General features: G+C 45.1%; 1 protein-coding gene across 1 annotated transcript in view; it reads left to right on the plus strand.

Moving 5' to 3' along the window:
- The window catches only part of LOC135216442 (dnaJ homolog subfamily C member 16-like), a 301,782-nt gene that overhangs the window by 96,577 nt on the left and 186,009 nt on the right, over positions 1-19,196 (plus strand). The window contains 3 exon segments of the mRNA XM_064251813.1: positions 12,812-12,900; positions 14,487-14,688; positions 18,434-18,647. Of these exon segments, the coding sequence (XP_064107883.1) occupies positions 12,812-12,900; positions 14,487-14,688; positions 18,434-18,647 (505 nt within the window).

Below are 19,196 nucleotides of genomic sequence, written 5' to 3' on the forward strand. Positions count from 1 at the left end.
TCACTTTATATTATATATCTATTTTTACTTCGGTTTTTTTTCATTTGTCCCCATCTTGCCTGTTTCTCTGTACTCTTTTCATAGGCGACACGAGCTGAGCCCAGAAAAGGGATTTTTGTACATGAACTTCCCTGACAGATATCTAGGGGGTTAGCTATAGTCTCCGACGTTCCGACAGAATTTCAAATCTCGCGGCACACGCGACAGGTAGGTCAGGTGGTCTACCTTACCCGCCGCTGGGTGGCGGATGTACGAACCACTCCCGTAAGCTTGTCAGATTTTTCTCTGTCGCGGGAACGATAACAACTGTTGTCGGTTCCTCTCGATAGTTTTTCGATTCTCGCTTGCCTGGAGTTAATTTGGACTTCTTTTGGTGACGTATTCGCTTTGTTTGGCTTGGCATACGCTGATTGTGGACCGGTTTGATTTTGAGTTTGATTTTCTTTAACGATGTCTGATCTAGAATCGGTAGTTAAAACTTCGGTTTTGTTTAGGGTTTGCGTGAATGAAGGATGTAAGGTGAGGTTGCCGAAAGCTTCGGTAGACCCCCACACGGTTTGCATGAAATGCAGGGGAATGAATGTGCTTTTGCTAACCTTGTAATGAATGTAAGGGATTGAATGAAGAAGATATAAGGCTCTCTCTCTTGTTATGTTAGCAAGTTGGAACGTGATAGAGTGCGTAAGGCTTCCTCTAGAAGTTCTAGCAGATCTAGAATGAGTGAGTTGGATGTGGATCCTAATAGTACTAACGTAGAATTAGAACCTTCTTCCCAAGTTGCAGCCCGGCTCCCCGCACCGAAGCCGAAGATTCGCCTTCGGAGGCGGCAGCTTGAAAGCCAAGAATCGTTCTAGGATCAGAAGATTCGTCAGGTTGGAAGGTAAGGAAGAGTGCTAGTGATCAGTGCAGTGTCAGTGTTGTGGAGGGTGCGTCTGGACCGGCTCCTTAGTGCTCTAGGCCCTAGACCTCTTCCAGACTCCCAGTTCCAGTGGAGTAGGAAAGTCGAGCCCCGCAGGAGGGCTCGGGAGGGAGAGCCCCCACCGGGCAGGCGGGTGTCCCCTCGGCAGATCCTGAAGTACGCTCCCAGGCTGCCTCGGATCGCTACAAGAAGGAGCTCCTACGCCAATGCTTCTCCTCTTCGTCGTCTCCCTCTCCGAAGAGAGGTTTGGAACTCCCCGGATGCGTCGCGCCCGTTGAAGAGGGCTTGGAAGGCTCCCTGCAGTCCTTTGGCTTCTAGTCCGGAGGTTTTCCCGGAAGAATCGTCGGTGGAGGCGAAGAAACCCAAGAAATCCAGTGATCGTTCTTCTTCTCGCGCTCCGCGCTCGGCGCCTGCTCCGAGGAAGAACAAGAAGATTCTCCTACGAGAGTACTCGCGGGGACTTCAAGCTCAGATCACGGCGCTAGCAGACTCTCTAGCAGTTAGATCACGTAGGAAGAAGGACGTTTCTCTTCCGATCAAGAGATCTAGGCGCCGCTCTTCAGAGGATCGTTCTCCTTCATATGGGGAGGTTTCGTATGAAGGTGGGGGCTCGCGTGAGCGCCCTCGCTCGAGTGAGCGCCCTCGCTCGCTGTGAGCGCCCTCGCTCGCCTGGCTCTCTCTCGATTTCAAGACGCCAAAAACTGGTAGGACGCTCTATGGAGATAGAAGTTTTTTCTTCAGATTGGATTCCCGATTCCGGTAAGCGCACTGCACCTGCTCATCACGCGATTTCTTCAACTCCCTCGCGTGAAACTTCTCCTCATCAGCAGCCTCAAGATTCTAGAAGGCGCCCTTATACAAGTAGGCGTTCTTCTTCCAGATGTCACTCTCCTCGAGTGTCGGATCGTGACTTCTCTCCTGACAGGCATCTAGAGTCTGGTAGGAGTCGTGTGCATGATAGACGGCCTTCTGTTAGCCGCTCCCCGCAAGGTAGGCGCCAAGAGCCTACTGCACATAGATCTCCTAGTAGGCGCTCGTCTCTTTTAAGGCGTCATACTCCTGATTATTTCTCCTAGGGCAGACAACAAGAGTCTTTCAAGCGCCCTTCTCCGTGTAGGCGCTCTCCCGCTTCTAGGCGCACTTCTCCTGACCGTTTGTCTCTTGGTAGGCACCAGGAATCCCGGAAGCGCCCTTCTCCAAGTAGGCGTCTCGTTAGTTTGAAGCGCCCTTCTCCTGAATGTTACCCTCTTGTTAGACGTCAAGAGTCTCGCAAGCAGCCTTCTCCTAGTAGGCGCATTTCGCCTTCCAGTCGGACTTCGTTGATCGTACGCAACTGGACAGGTATGGAGAGCCGCGCAAAGCTCTGCTCTCGATAGGCGCTCTTCTCCTGGCAGCCGCTCGCCTCAGGATAGGCGCATAGAGTATAGTAGGCGCTCGCCTCCTTGTAAGCGCCCTGTGGATGTTCCGAGGATTCTCGGAGTAGGAGCCCTACCTCTCCTTCGGCTGAGATTCCGTATACCTCGAAGAGGGAGTCTCATCGTAGACTTCCCAGATCTTCTCATCGTTCTCCAGTGGATGTGAACTCTTCTAAGAGAGGGCGTTCTCCAACCTCTCGCTCAACTCCTGCTAGGATCCCTTCGTCACATAAGGATCTTCCGCGCTCGCTCGAGAGACGTCCTAGAAGGTTCGGATGAGGAAACCGAACACTTCTGCTGCTGTCTCTTCTTACAAGAAGCTTACAGAGCTACTTTTACAAGTTTTTGTTGGGGATTCCCTTACGCCTACGGCTACCTCCTCTCCTCACTCACTTTTTTCAACGGCGAAGACAGCGAAGAGTTTTCTTGTGTTGAGGATGAAGCCAACCTCTTTCTATGGAAGAAGGCACTGAGGAGTTTTGGTTCCTGGATGGCTTCCAAAGAAGAAGCGGGGAAAACGATGTTCGCTTTTCCTCCTTCGAAGTTATCAGGACGCGCTGGTTTCTGGTACGAAAACAGGAGAGCCCTTAGGATTGGGTCTACCGTCTTCGGCTGATTCGGATTTTTCGGACTGGTAGATTCGACAAGGAGAACTGCCCTTAACTCTGCTAAGACGACTTGGGCAATGAATGAATTGGATCATTTGCTCAAAGGTATGTTTAGAGTGCTAGAAGTATTTAACTTCCTTGATTGGTCGTTGGGAGTCCTAGCCAAGAAAATTGAAGTGCCAGAGTCAATTTCGCCAGAAGATCTATGTGTGTTTTGTCTGTATGGACAAGTCGGTAAGAGACGGAGCGAGTGAAATCGCCTCCCTTTATGGGCCGGGATCGTGAAGAAGAGGTCGGTTTATTGTTCCTTCTTAACGAAGTCGGTCTCCCATGCTCAGAGGTCTTCTTTGCTGTTTGCTCCTCTGCTACTCAGTTGTTCCCCGAAACATCGAGTGCAGGACATTTCGAGGTCACTTTCGGCCAAAGCCACCCAGGACCTTTTGGCACAGTCGGCAAGAAAACCTCGCCCTTCCCTTCCTTCCCTACCAAGGCTAAGAAGGAAAAGGCAAGTGTTCGAGAACCCTTTCGAGGGGCATCTTCATCAAGAACCTCTACGTTTTAGAGGTCGTAGACCTTCAAGAAGGGGTAAGACTTTCGCCAAGTCTGTTAAAGCCCCCAAATAACTTGCAAGTCCTTCAATCAACGGTGGGCGCCAGACTCTTAGAGTTTGCAGAAGTCTGGGCCCAAAAAGGGGCGGATCCTTGGGACCCTTTCTATTTTGAGGAGAGGTTACCTCATCCCTTTCGTCGAAAGACCTCCCTTGACGGCCATCCCAGGGAACTGACGGCCAGGTACAGAGACCCCATCATGAATCAAGCTCTCCATCTAGCAGTAGATCAGATGCTGGAGAAGGGGGCTATCGAACTAGTGACAGACCATCATTCATCGGGCTTCTACAACCGCCTTTTCCTAGTTCCGAAGTCCTCAGGGGGATGGAGACCGGTGTTGGATGTAAGCGCCCTGAACTTCTTCGTAGAAAAGAAGAAGTTCACGATGGAAACGCCTTCATCAGTGCTGGCAGCACTTCGTCCAGGGGACTGGATGGTTTTCCTTGGATTTACAGGACGCTTACTTCCACGTACCGATCCATCCTTCCTCGAGGAAGTTTCTCAGATTCATGATGGGGGGGAAATTTTTCAGTCAGGGCTCTGTGTTTCGGCCTCTCGACGGCCCTCAAGTGTTCACGGGGATTTTGAGGAATGTGGCTCAATGGCTTCATTTGAAAGGGGTGAGGATATCCATGTACCTCGACGATTGGCTAATAAGGCCAATTCAGAAGATCGTTGTTTGAAGGACTTACAAGTAACTTTAGAATTGACGAAGGCTTTGGGACTTCTCGTCAATTTCAAGAAGTCATCACTAATTCCCGAGCAAGTGTGTGTGTATCTCGGGATACAGATGAACTCTGAGTTTCGGGCTTTTCCCTCGCAGGAAAGGATAGCCGAGGATTCGAGAGAGTAACAACCATTCTTAGGGAAAGAAGTATGCACAGTGAGGGAGTGGATGAGTCTGCTGGGACGCTCTCCTCTCTGGAGCAATCGTTTCCCTAGGAAGGTTGCACCTGAGACCACTCCAATTCTTTCTTCATCGGAATTGGAGTCGTCGTTCTCAGGATTTGACGTTCTCCCTGTCGTATCCAGGACATCAAGAAACATCTCTTATGGTGGACAGATCCCAACCTCTTTGCGAAGGGACTGTCTCTTCAATCACAGACCCCCAACCTGGTGGTGTTCTCCGACGCGTCGGACATGGGGTGGGGTGCAACTCTGGGAACCAGCGAAGTGTCAGGTACCTGGGTGGGGGACCAGGTAGCCTGGCACATCAACAGAAAGGAGTTGATGGCTGTGTGGTTGGCTCTGAAGGCTTTCGAGCCCAAAGTCAGAAGATCGGTAGTGCAGGTCAACGCGGACAACACTACAGCTCTGGCATACATCAGGAAACAGGGGGGGACGCATTCCTTATCCCTGTACGAGACAGCAAGAGACATCTTCTGTGGGCAGAAGAAAGAGGAATCAAGCTTCTCACCAGGTTCGTGCAGGGAGAAAGGAAGTAAGAGCAAAGGAAGTGAGCATCTCCTCAGCAGGAAAGATCAGGTCCTTCCCACAAGAGTGGACCCTTCATCTGGATGTATGCCAGAGCCTGTGGAAGTTATGGGGCAGGCCACACACAGACCTCTTTGCCACGTCAAAGAACAAGAGGCTGGATCCTTACTGCTCTCCGATATCAGATCCAGAGGCAGTAGCAATAGATGCTCTTCTTCTAGACTGGAACGGACTCGACGTCTACGCGTTTCCCCCCTTCAAGATCCTGGGGCTAACCATCAAGAAGTTCGTAGAGTCCGATTCACGAGAATGACCTTAATCGCTCCCTTTTGGCGGCCCAAGAATTGTTTCACAGAGGTACTGGAATGGTTGGTGGACCTTCCAAGATCGATCCCGCTAAGAGCGATCTACTCAGACAACCCCACTTCGACAGGTACCACAAAATAAAAAATCCTCGCTCTCGGTCTGACTGGTTTCAGACTGTCCAAAGTTTGGTCAGAGCGAAAGGCTTTTCAGCAACAGCTGCTAAAGCAATCGCAAGAGCGAGGAGACCTTCCACCTTGCGTGTATACCAGTCAAAGTGGGATGTCTTCAGACGTTGGTGCAAGAGGAAGAACATTTCCTCTTCCAGTACCTCTGTGACCCAAATTGCGGATTTCCTTATTTTCCTCAAAGAAGAATGTCATCTGGTTGCTGTCAACTATTAAGGGATACCGCAGTATGTTGGCGCGGCGGTATTTCGGCATGAGGCTTAAATATATCCGATGATAAGGACCTGCATGATCTTATTAGATCATTTGAAACATTAAGCGTCCTCATGTAGTACCGAACTGGAAATCTAGACGTAGTCCCTACAATTCCTTGGATCGTCTAGATTCGAACCTCCTGGCTTAGCCTCTTTCAAGGATTTGACGAAGAAGGCTATCTTCCTTTTGGCCCTAGCTACAGCTAAGAGAGTGAGTGAGCTCCAAGCTATTGAGGGCAATGTAGGGTTTAAGGAAGATTCTATGGTGTGTTCATTTCTTCCAAGTTCCTGGCAAAGAATGAAAACCCATCACGCCCTTGGCCCAGGAGCTTTGAAGTTCGTAGTTTATCTTTTCTAGTAGGGGAAGAGCCTGAAAGAACTCTTTGCCCTATGAGAATTATGAAGTATTTCCTTAAGAGGAAGGAACAACTTAAGGCTAATCAAGATGCTTTTTGCTTTGGTGCTCCTAAAGGACCCCACTCGGCCCCATGTCGAAGAATGCTCTTTCCTTTTTTCTGAGAAGCCTTATTACAGAGGCACATGTTGCCTTGTAAGGAAGATCATTTAGACTACTGAAAGTGAAAGCTCACGAGGTGAGAGCCATCGCAACTTCGCTTGCATTCAGAAAAAATATGTCTGTGCGGAACTTGATGGAGGCGACTTTTTGGAGATGCCAATCGGTTTTCGCAAACCACTACCTACGTGATGTAAAAAATCACATATGATAAATGCTTCGCCTTGGGTCCTTTCGTATCGGCGGATTCGGTGCTGGGGCAGGGAGCTGAACTTATCCTGTGTAAATTTTTTATATGTTACCCTATATTTTATATTGTTGTTTTTGGTTGTCTGAAAGAGGTTGCAGGAGGCACCTCTTTTTGTCGTAATATTACCCTTTGTATTTGTTAGGTGGTCTGGTGGGTTTTTGGCTCCTTGCAGAGGTAGTGGTAAGGATCTGTTAGGTAAGCGGACAAGGTCCCTCTAACAGCATCCGACTTGGGATTCTACCACAATAGGGGATCACATATCCCAGTGGTAGATCCGAGAGTCTTTCAGCATCAGGTCACGTCCTAAGCTGTAGCTATCCAGGCAATGCAGACTCAGAGATAGTATCTATGAAGTCTTCATCCTGAAAAGGTGAGAACCAAGGTTTTTATATCCTACACATTAGTTGTTTCCCGTTCTTACCTGTATTATTGAGCTGTCTCTTACCCTCCACCAAGGGTGCCAATCAGCTAAGTATTATATCTGTCAGGGAAGTTCATGTACAAAATGATATTGTTAAACTACAATAAAGTTTTGTACATACTTACCTGGCAGATATATACGATTAATGGCCACCCACCAGCCTCCCCTCAGGAGACAGGTGGAAGAGAAAAATCTGACAAGCTTACGGGAGTGGTTCGTACATCCGCCACCCAGCGGCGGGTAAGGTAGACCACCTGACTACCTGTCGCGTGTGCCGCGAGATTTGAAATTCTGTCGGGAACGTCGGAGACTATAGCTAAGTATATATCTGCCAGGTAAGTATGTACAAAACTTTATTGTAGTTTAACAATATCATTTTGACGTAGGAAAATCTATTATGGGTGATTGGCCTTGTGTCGCCCTATGAAACCCACCCTGTCTTGCCTTTCCCCTGCAGGGCAAGATGTTTCATAGATTAAGGATGACCGCTAGGGGCGCTGCTGTCCGTGGCGTCCTTAGTAGTAGTAGTAGCGGCCGCATCACCCATTAGTATCAGCTCTCGCTAGTGGGGATTTTGGGTTGGAAGGTCTAAATGGTGAATGACTCGTGGTAGTGTTCCCACTTGCCCCTATTCTCATACCGACACTTCTTTTATAGAGTGAGCGAGTCAGTTTTACTGACATTTTCTTAATTTTGTTTTTCTCTGGTAAGATTTAGATTAATTTTGCCTAGAAAGAATATTAAGGATCCTTTTATCTTTGATCCAACTCCAACCCAATCCCTTGGACACTATGCTCTGTGCCCAATTGCTGAACCCCCACCTGTGACGGAAGAGGAACAGCCTCCCTCCTACCTGGGGAGCCTCATTGTTGATGGGCGGGTTGACCTCCACGCCCTCCTCTGAACTGCCTACTCCTTGCCGCCCTTCCTGTGCCACGCTGGCGAAAGTGGCCTCTCGCTCTGTTACCTCTCGATTGCCTATTAAAGGGAGGGTAAGCCTGACCTTCATACATAGGGTTGAAGGCCGGCGAGAGTGCGTAGGAGGTCGAGGGTTGTGACTGAGGAGACAGCAGGAGGATGGGCTGGGTCTGCTTCGAGGTTGAAGGTTGTCCCTGTTGGGTAACCGGGACGGCCTGAACGAATTGCTGCTGTTGCTGGTGTTTTTGGTAAGGCTGGAACCTTTTACCAGACTTCTTTAGTTTCTTACCAGCAGCGGGGGCGGATTCTTGTTTCCTCTTAGAGGAGATACCCCCATCTAGCTCTAAGGCTCTGGTTGAGCCTAGCAGCCTCGTGGTGTACCTCATTTACAGCGGACTCTGGGAAGAGGTCGCAATCCCCACATGCTGGAAGCCAGGAGTCTATTAGGTTCGTGCCTAATAGTGCATTCCTGCAGAACGTGCTTTCGGCAATTCCTCCTTGCTTGGAAGAAGTCGAAAGCATCCGTCTGAACCGTTTGAAGCTGGGACTTGGCCAGAATCTTAAATAAAGGTTCTGTGCCATACGAAAGAGCAGCCATCTCTGTGATAATCAGAGAATTGAGGGACCTGCCAAACCTAGTTCGAGCGTCGAACTCTGCCTGAATCAAGGAATCAGGCAGCCTTGGGAGCTTTTTTGCCAAACTGGTCCATAGCACAGTCCGGTTTGAGCTTACCAAGCGTGAAAGTGGCAGGCAAGTTCTCCCACAATTCTCTGAAAGCTGGGAAGAGCGGAGAAGTAGACTCTGCTTCCCTCAGCTGTGGCATGGGCTCATCCTTGAGGACTGCCTGAAGAGTCGCTTCCACTATTTTTGTAGCGAACGGAAGAGAAGCCTCCTCCTCCGTCGCAAAAAATAGTAAAAGGACTCTTGAAAGCCTGGAGCTTAGTGTTGGTACACTCCAGTCCTCAAGGCAGTGAACCCATTCGCGTTGAGCGTGATCTCTACTATAGAGAACGTTCTCCCTGGAGATCTTGTCCTCCCTAGTGAGTGCCGCTACGGTCAGCCTTGCATATCCAATGAAAGGCTGCGTCAATCGCCCGGAGGATAAAACTCGAAGTCCCGTCAATCCTTCGAGTTCCACACTCCGGGACAGAGATCATACCGTCCTTGAATGGAGCGTAAGCGGCCACTCTCCATGGGTTCTCCATGGAGAACTGTGGGTAGCGACTCATAAGGTGGTAGCTGGAGAATACCAGCACTTGCTACTGGGGAGACTGGATGAGGAGCCTGAGCAAGCCCAGCTACTCGGTCCTCGTTCTCTCTAACTCTGTTAGAGAGATCTTGGATGGACTGGCCCGACTGAGACAAAGTGCTCGACAGTTGTGCGAACATCTGTTCGAACTTGGTTCCGAGGGCGAAGACCTGTGAGCCAACCATCTCTCCTACCTGTTGCATCACCACTGCTGAGAAAGCAGTGGGATCAAAGGTGCTCGGTCCCGCTACTCCCACCGGCGTTGCCGGAGTGGATGCGGTGGAGGCCGGAGAAGGCATTGGCTCAGCGGGAGCGCGAGCCTTCTCCTTAGAAGCCTTGCTTCTAGAGCTCTTTGAATAGGAAGAGCTCGGCTTAGCCTTCACCGCGTCAGCATAGGAAGTCGAAGACTTCTTAGCTGAAGAAGACGACGACGACTTTTTAGAAGTCGTCTTAACAAGGGTCTTCGGTTCTCTCTGTCCCTTCACCTTTTGGGGGTACAGAGAGAGAGGGAGAGCGGGTAGGGATCTCAGATCCCTAAAAGCCTTGGAAAGAAGCAGTAGAAGAAGGGACAGGAGAAGATCCAGGAGCGCCCAAGGAAAGACCTTGGGCACCCGACACACCTACCTCAACTAACAAATCCTCAGCACCTACCGCCATAGGCTCAATATTAAGGTCCAAGGTTGCGACGTCCGGGACCGTCTCCTGCGTGGCCACGGCCCCAAAAGACTGCTGCATCTCTTGCTGGATGGAGGCTATGAGAGGGGCTGCAGATATGGGGTCAACATACCCTGTTTGACTTGCCACGGGGAAGATCTGAACGGCCAGCTTCTTGTCCAAGATGTAAGGCTGGCCTTTGGCGGCGTTCTTCCCGAAGCCGCCGCCCACCCAAGCTTTCAGGGTTGCTAGGGCGACTTCCCTCACACCGGCAGCCTGAAAGAGAAGGCGAAATGAAGCTTCTAATGGCGGGGCGGGGTTAACAAGCTTATGACTAAGTGTTGTTAGTAATACGATAAAAAAAGTCTATAATCGACTTACCCCTCCACCAGCTGACTGACCAGGTCGTAACAGATGGCGCAGGCTCCGGGTCGTGCCAGACGATCATGTCGTTGTAAGGCGTGGCACACGGGGCGTGAGACCTGCACTCATCGTGGGCGCAGGGGTCGTATAACGTCGCATTGCACCCAAGGACCTGACAGTTGGTAGCCTGTAAGTGGAAAGATACATAAGTATCAGGAGAACACTTACAGCCTAACAATTGCTCCGCTGGTGCCGGAGCGAGAAAGTTAGATTAAACCAGAGCCCCGCCATAATACGTGTGGTAACAAGATGGTTGGAGTTTGTCCAAGGCTACGCCGGAGACAAGCGATAGAATCCAACCAGGTGTGGTGGCGAAAATTGAAACCACGACGGAAAACGGCGGAGATGGTATACATATAATTATAAATCTAGGAATTCATCGTAAAATTAGGGTATATCCTTAAAAATAACGAAATAAATATCAAACCTTTTCCCCCGTCTACTAGGAAGAGTGCCCGGGTAAGAAGGCAAGCTCCCTTCCGGTAGCGGGGAAAAAAGGGAAGGATATAGTAGGCAAGCAATAGACCACTAGTAGTGACCACCCCGCCCGCTGGCGGAGCCAGCAAGCTATAACCAAAGGTGCCCCGGCTGCGGCGGAAGGCTCCGTTCGTTATAGAGGGGGAAAGGTGGGCTGGGATGTGCAAACCTGGGGGGGGGAGGGGGGGAGGGTTCTCGGCGTAACACGGCGGGAGAGAGAGAGGGGGGGGGGTGGCCTACTCCTCCCCGTCCCAACAACTACCCGCTCGGTGACCCGGTACCCGAAACAAGTGGTCGCCCTATACCCCAGCTGGGAAGAACCCCTGGCCTCCTCAGAGAAGGAGGGAGGAAGGCAACTGAGGTTGTCATGGCAACCAAGGGGTCCCCCAGACCCCTCCCTATACCTGGTAGGGAGGGAAGGGGAAGGGTAAGGTGCGATGGAACACGTGACCGCAAGTGGCCTAAGCCGCGATACAACACAACCGTGGAAGGGCCACGTGAACCAGGCTGTACCAATAAAAACATGGGACATGCACCTAGTGGCTAGCCTTAACAACACTAAATAGAACTAAAATTACATCGTAAAGATGGAAAAGACACTTTTAGTAAGAAGAAAAGAAGCCCAGGAGGAGGCAAACTGTTCCGAGGAACAGAAGCCTACTCGGAGCCAGCGATAGCCGATGAAGAGCAAGAGCCGGGATGCTGGGCCAGAAACACAGAATAGCCCTAAATACCAAACTAAGAGAATTGGTAAATGGGCTAACCTAGCTAAAAAGGCGATGTAAAAAACGATGAACGTGATATAGTAAGCCCATAAGTATAAGAAGTCCCAGTATGGAAGACCGGGAATTCTTAATGAGGCAGCATGGCGCCGCCACGAGTCGACCGGGAAACCGTATATGACCTATTAGAAGGAAAATACTGGTTCCTGGAAGACTAAAATACGGTAAAACACTACTTATGAGGCACTTAACTTAGCCGTTGCGATGGCAGCACGTTCCATAATGGAGAATGAGGTAAATCCAGAAAATAGTTCACAAGCAAGAAAATGCGTACGACGCTTAGCGCTAATAATTAAGGATGAACGCTAGGGGCGCTGCTGTCTGTGGCGTCCCCTAGTAGTAGTAGTAGCGGCCGCATCGCCCGTTGGTATCAGCTCTCTCTAGTGGGGATTTTGATTGGAAGGTCTAATTGGTGAATGTCTCGTGGTAGTGTTCCCACTCGCCCCTATTCTCATACCGACACTTCTTTTAAAGAGTGAGCGAGTCAGTTTTACTGACATTTTCTTAATTTTGTTTTTCTCTGGTAATTTTAGATTAATTTTACCTAGAAAGAATGATATTAAGGATCCTTTCATAGGCCGACACGAGCTGAGCCCAGAAAAGTATTTTAGTAATGCCAAGTGCCAGATATAAAAATAGCAGAGAGATCCAGTTCACCTGTAAATGCCAGGGAGGAAGAGAATGTTCAAACCATGGGGGCCTCGATCTCAAGTTGTGAGAGGTCCTCCTACAAAATATATAAGTAATCCAGGAGAGAGAGAGAAAAAAAAAGTGATCTGGCATTTCATGTACTAATAGAATGAACGAGAGAAGGCAAGGTAGAAGGACTTTCACAGGGAACAGGACTGTCCTGTGGAGAGAATAAAAAAAGGAATCCAAGAGATAGCTTTAGCAAAGAGCTTTTAGGTGACTCAACAATGGCCAAAAGCTTTAGCAAAGAGCTTTTAGGTGATTCAACAATGGCCAAAAGCTGGACATGATGTACTTTACCTAAAAGGCCAAAGAGCTTGCTGAAATGTAAAATGGCAAAAATGAAGGTCATGGAACACAGGACATCACTAGTATATAAATGGAGAAAAATGATTGGGCAAGGAAATATAAAAAGAATGAATGGTACAACAAAGTGATTTGGAAAGCACTACATTAATCCAGGGAAGTAGATGTCTTGACCGTTAGTGATGCACTGGAGCTCTCTCATCTTGCAGTGTGGGTCTTTCTTCCTTTAACTCTTCAAGTGGTGTTGTAGTGTCCATGTAATGCCCTCTTCAAGTGGTGTTGTAGTGTCCATGTAATGCCATGTATGATTAATGGGCTCATAAGAATAACTGTCTAGTGAGGAGTAGCAGAAAGAGTGTTTTGTACGTTTTATTATTTTTTTTCTTTGTTACTTTAGGTACGGGTGCTAATCTTTGGACGTTTGGATATCATTCGCCTCCGATACTTGACTGTTGGATGGGAGTTCAAAGAAAGAGCTGTGATTGGGTAAGTTTTGGGCATTAATTGTCAGTAGAAGTATTTGTGAATCATATTAAGTGAAGAATGTGGACACATCAGGTTATAATAAGTGGGGGGAATCCCGGCTCGGCCAACGCAAAATCAGAGGAATTTACTTCTGGTGATAGAAATTCATTTCTCAATATAGTGTGGTTCAGATCCCACAATAAGCTGTAGGTCCCGTTGCTAAGTAAACAATTAGTTCCTAGCCCTAGGAGAGCTGTTAATCAGCTCAGTGGTCTGGTAAAACTTAAGATATACATAACTTTATTAAACTTCAGTATTTGTGGAATAGGCTATTGTTTGTATTGGCAAGTAAATATAGTAGAAATTATACCGTCACATATTTTGGCTTTGCATGGAGTCGAGGAGTGCCTAATAAAAATTTGTAAGTAGGAAGATAATGGGAAATTAATATTTTGTAGTGTGAGGATTCTAAAAATGTTAAATCAAGACCAGTGGAAGGCAGTAACACTTTTTATATAAAGAAAAGATGAAGAACTTCAGTCCAATATAGGGGACAAGTTCAGAAAGATGTGGTACATTACATTAGCCATAAATTTTCCTGAATGGTCTATCATTGGGACAACTTTTAGTTCCAAGGAAATGTCATCAGTTGTAGATAGCAACTCCCCAAGATATTTAAACCTGTTCATCCACTGTATCTGTCATGTCTTGGAAAAGACAAGTTGATAAATCTCCGTTCAGACATGGTGTTTTGGTTTAATTTGCTACAACAAAAGCTGTTTGGACTTTTTTTTTATATATTAACACAACATTAGTGACATGTAACATAACATTAGTTACATGGATCAGTATTTTGAAGTTTTAGATATGAATTCTTATAGAAATATGATAATCAAGAAACTGTTGAGGACATCAGAGTTGTGTACTGCATGCTTGTTTCATTAATCTTTTCATATGAAGGATGGAATTCTGATATTATTGTCATAGGTAGATATAAGCCATTGCAGGTTGTGGGTTGCAGTTTATGGCAATGCTTTCTCCCTTGCCTTTGCTTTAGAACAAAACTAATTTGCTTTTGTTAAAAGTGGGGTCAGTTTTCAACTAAAATTAGAATTCTTGATTGTTTTGAGTCTTTCAGCATAGTAGTTTATAAGTCTAGTTTAGTAAAAATTTTTCTCTTTGTACTAGTATTGACTGTAGATGTTCAGTCATTTGAACAATAAGGTTAACTTGGTGTTTGAGAAGCAATTGACTGAGTAGACCATCTCAATTTATGAAAATTTTTTTGTTAGAAAGGCTAGGGGTTTAGATAAAGGCCTCATATTAGTTTAACTCATTTTTGTAGCTGACCCTTTCTTGATTTAGCCATTGGATGTAGTTCTTTGTTTATAAGGCAGTGGTGTATTACCTTATTTCCATCTGAAAGATAAATAATTGTTAAAGATAGTTCTGAAAGTATTCTTCATCTTCTTTACCTCCAGTGTCAAATCATGTACAGCACAATAGGCCTATTAATAAAAATTTGTTATGCATGTAACTTATAGTTCAGATTGTGATTTCATTTTCATAGTTCAGTACACTAATTGTTTTCCTTGTCTCACATTTAGGTATGTACAAATGGATCGAGCAGAAACTGACAGCATTCGCACACGTTATAGTGTGTCAAATAAGGTTGATACACTTCTTGTTTTCCATGAAGACCTGCATACTCCTGTTGCATCTGTGGCTATGACAGATTTACCTTATGCTACAATGAAGGATATTATTGAAGGAAACAAGTTCCTAGTCCTTCCACGTCTTTCTTCTCAGGTATGTTTATTTCCAGAAACATGTAGTGTTTGTAGTTACGTAATATTGGCTCCAGGGTATGTAAATTCATTTATGATAGTTTGGGTACTTTATGAATATATTTACAAAAAGTAAATCATAATTTTCAGATACTAGTTGAAAGTTTTCCGAGAATAATTGACTTGTACAGTGTGTTATTGTGGAAGCTCTGTGAATGTTTTACTCATTTTATTTGCTTCGGTAATTTTGTCTTATTTATGACCGGATTTAGAGGTTTTGTCATAATAGTGACTAAAAAGGAAGGAAAAATTGAAATGAGGAAAGTGCCCATGTGGTCATTGTGGGAAAGTTGTGGGAATGAACTCTGCAATGTGTAGACTGTAACAGATTGTGTCACAAGAGGTGCTCAGGATTACAAAATATACTATAGCATATGGAAGAGATTGTTGATGCCTGAAATGCATTACAAGAGTGAATTGGGAAAAGAAGGGAGTTGAGAACCTTGCAGTGACAGGTGCTCAGATCTTACTAGAGGTAGAGCATTTCTTCTGTGTTTGGAGCACAATGAACTATGAAGCAGGATTTGAGAGAACAATAAGAAAGAGAGCAGCTGCAATATGAATGAAATGGATAGAGATAGCTAGACTGTTAGTAAATAAAAATATCTTATAGAGCAGCTGCAGTATAAATGAAATGGATAGAGGTAGCTAGACTGCTAGTAAATTAAAATATCGCATAAATAGAGAGTAAAGACTTTGGCGAGTATATAAGGCTATTACTACGTATAGAGAAGAAACATAGGCAATAATGAGGAAAATGGAGAGATTTTGGAAAATTGTGGCCAATGAATGTTGAGATTCATAACTGAAGTATCTTACGTTTTGGTCGGCCTTGAGATCCCAAATACGTAAAGGAAAAATATTAGAGCCTTAGATAACTATAAAAAGGATTGAATTGGTTATTTTTACTTTAGAAGGTCGCCATTAAAAACCAGCTAATTACTTTACATTACATTTATTAACAAGAGGCCATTGAATGGCCTGGGATAAGGCCAGGCAACTTGGCCGCACATGGACCAACTCCTATCTCTCGAAAGGGGAGAGCGGGCAAAATCAATTTTACCTCAAGGCTGGTTTCCAAAATTGATCATAGGTATTTTGCGTTAAGGAAGCACTTGCGAGTGATGAGACATGAACGTGACTCAGCAAAGATCTGGAAAAGTTCCCAGATTAGACACAAAATAAAATAAGGACTTCTTGCACTATTTTTCAGCTGCATGGGCAGTCACTTTTAATTAACACACACTGGGGAGGAACTCTTAGTGTTTACATGAAATATTCAGCGAAGACTTAGTCTTGAAACAGGTCACGGGTAGCACGTGGCCCGTTGATGACAAAGGAATTTCAATAGAGAAGTGATAAAAAATGGAGATTTGAACTGGAAATAGCAAGATTCGTCTTGGAGGAACAGGGTTGGTTGGATTTTGCACTTTCAAGACATACCTTTAATCCTTTGAGGCTTGAACATGTGTCGTGATGTATGAAGGGGGGCTCCAACCAACTTAGACGACCCAAAGGCTGACTTCCAGTCAGGGAGGTTGTTTTCAAATGGCCTGGATTTCACACACAGCCTCCGGCATTGTCTGAAAGATGTGAAAACACAACCAGCAAATTTGGGGGAAAGGAGGTCTTAGGCTAGGAATCCCTAAAGCCCACATCAAAGCCTATCTAATCCTGTGACCTGCCTTTATTACCCTAAACTTGAGCCTATAGTTAACGGCTTATTTTCTCCCCCGCTGCTAATGGAAATGCCTATCTCTGGCCTGCCTCGTGTTTCCTGCCTAAAGTCAGCTGATTAGGCGAGAAATGGCTGCTCTTCTAGCAGTTGAATACTTTACATAAATGCTGGGTAGATGAGGGGATAAAAAACGTAATAAGTATTGTAGGGAGATTGTGTTATGATTGGGGAGTTGGTGGGGAGATATGGTATCAAGAGGCTGGAAAAAACTTATCTCAAAGGTTGAGATGGTTTGAACATGGGTTGTGAAAGCTTGAGAAACATTAAGTTATAAAAGCAGTAAATATGGAAGTAGAAGGACAAAGATTGCAGTGCACTTTGCCATTTCTTCCCTGTCTTTGTCTAGTGAGGGATGGTCTACAATCTGCAGAGAACCATTGATTCCTGAGGCAGTGACACCAGACTGTTCCTCTGATCAGGCATTGGAAGAACCAGCAACAAGGAATGACATCTCCTATTGATTGATTGATTATGAAATTTAGGGCTTGAGGACCAAGTGCCAGAACCTATTGGGAATATTCAGCTCCCTTATTTCGTATTGGCTGAGGCATGTCGTCCTGAAATCATAACTGGAATGCATCAGATTGTAAAATGGAACAAATGGGAGTGCTAGTTCATAAAATCATGTGGTTGTAATTTGTTTTGAATGTTGGTATATCATGTGGTGATTCATCTTTAATACATTATATTTGAGTTATCCCTCATAAGTAGTTGGTTACATATTCTTTGAGGCTTGTAATAGTGTTGGGCCAAGTTCTGCCTTTGGGGAAAATAGAGGTTCTTTATTTTCCATTTCTTTATAGCTTCAGCCTTATTTGTTTGGTAAAACTAGAGACTTGGTTACTGGCTTCTTTATATCACATGAATAGTGTGTGTAATTTTATACTAGCTTAAAGGGACTTACCAAATATATAAGTACCTTGCTTAACATATTTATTTATCCATAATTATGAACACCCTGTAGAGGGGTAATGCCAACAGTACACTGTGTGAGGTGCACTGATGGCATTAGTCTACGCATTACAGAGCTCACTCCCACAACTATCCCACAATGACCACATGGCCACTTTCCTCATTTCAATTTTTTGTTCCTTTTTATGGATACTTAAGGTTAGTTTATGCAGCATTTCTTCAGCCCCTAGCTACAACTCTTTTCACTCCTTTTACTCTACCTTCATTCATATTCTCTCTCACATCTTACTTTTCACCCTCTCCTAACAGTTGTTTCATAGTGCAACTACGAGGCTTTCTTCCTGTCACACCTTTAAAACCTTTACAGTACTATTCTTAATTTCCCTTTCAGTGCTGAGTGATCTCATAGGTCCTGGATCTCAACCTCTGGCTTAAATTGTGTTCCATTTTATTCCTTGATTATGAAGAACCCATTTCTGGCTCATAACATTCCCAAAGTGCTCTCTTGATCTATAGGCATATGCAAAACAATCTTGAGCCACTGTGCAATGTAGCCTTCCACTTGAATTACAATTTGGACACTCATATAAGTAATTGATAGGTTGTGATGAAAGAAACAGATTTTAAAATGCAAACCTAGTTTTCTATAAATCCATCAGCCTTCTCCCACCAACCAGTCTGTCAGTCTGATCAAACTACATAAAAAGGGAAGAAAGTAATTGATGTGTATCTTTTGGTTCAGGTTGTGATTGGTTAGTGAGACCCTTCTTGTATGTGTTTTACAAAAGACTGGAGACTGAGGACATTCAAGATCATTCATGTGGCATCTTAAATGATTGATGGATTTAATGGAAAAAATTTGATATAATTAATGTGGCATCTTGAATGATTGATGGATTTATGTGAAAAAAAGAATATATAATTTTTTCAATTTTACTCAGGAAGGCATTCATAGATGTCATGCAGAATTGTCTTTTTCTTTTGTTGAATATGTATTACAGTATATAGCAGTGTAAATCACATTTAGGTCATCTAATGCAATATGAATATTTTTCAGAATGTTTTTGATGCCTTGTGTCCTGTTGAATCAGTTCGATCTCGTCGCCGATTATGTGTAGTTTTAGTAACTCAAGATGATCCTGCCCATGACCCAAGCCGTGCAGCACTTCGTGAATATGCTAGTCTTGATCAGGCACGAGAAAGGGATCGTGTTCGTTATGCTTACCTTTTCCGAGAGAAACAAGTTGAATTCATGAATGCGTTGACTGCAGGTTTGTAGAGCATTTTATTTCGTGTACCTTATGTTCAGTGTTAAAAAGTTGGTCATGATGATTCTCCAAAACATAGTTGTTCAGTAACACTGGTTTTGAGTGTGCAATTAAATGGATTTGGTCATTTTTATAGATTTGAATTTGCATGGTAGTTACTATTACAACAGTGAGGATGTATGTATAAAAACTGCAGTTTATACTTTTGGTAGCAACTTAACATTTTGTACATAGTAATAAGGGCTGTGTCATGGTACATTTAGGAATCATATGATTTGAGCCTAGTCCAGTCTGCTTGTGGTTGACTTGAAGAATTTTGGCATTAGGTTGCATTTGGAAGTCATGTTACAGGTACCAGAGTAATTGTTATAATGCAGAGCTATCAGTTTGGACTGAAAAAATTGTGAATATCTTTTCTACAAATTGTGCTTTTTCATATACGAAACAAACCTTCAGTCTTAATACTAGGATAAATCTTCTAGCACCAGCTGAAAAACCAATAACATCAATAAAGAATTGTGTATGCAAGGAACTATGGGATTTGTGCTCGAT

Source organism: Macrobrachium nipponense, chromosome 6 (genome assembly GCF_015104395.2).
Source record: "Macrobrachium nipponense isolate FS-2020 chromosome 6, ASM1510439v2, whole genome shotgun sequence".
NCBI lineage: Eukaryota > Metazoa > Arthropoda > Malacostraca > Decapoda > Palaemonidae > Macrobrachium > Macrobrachium nipponense.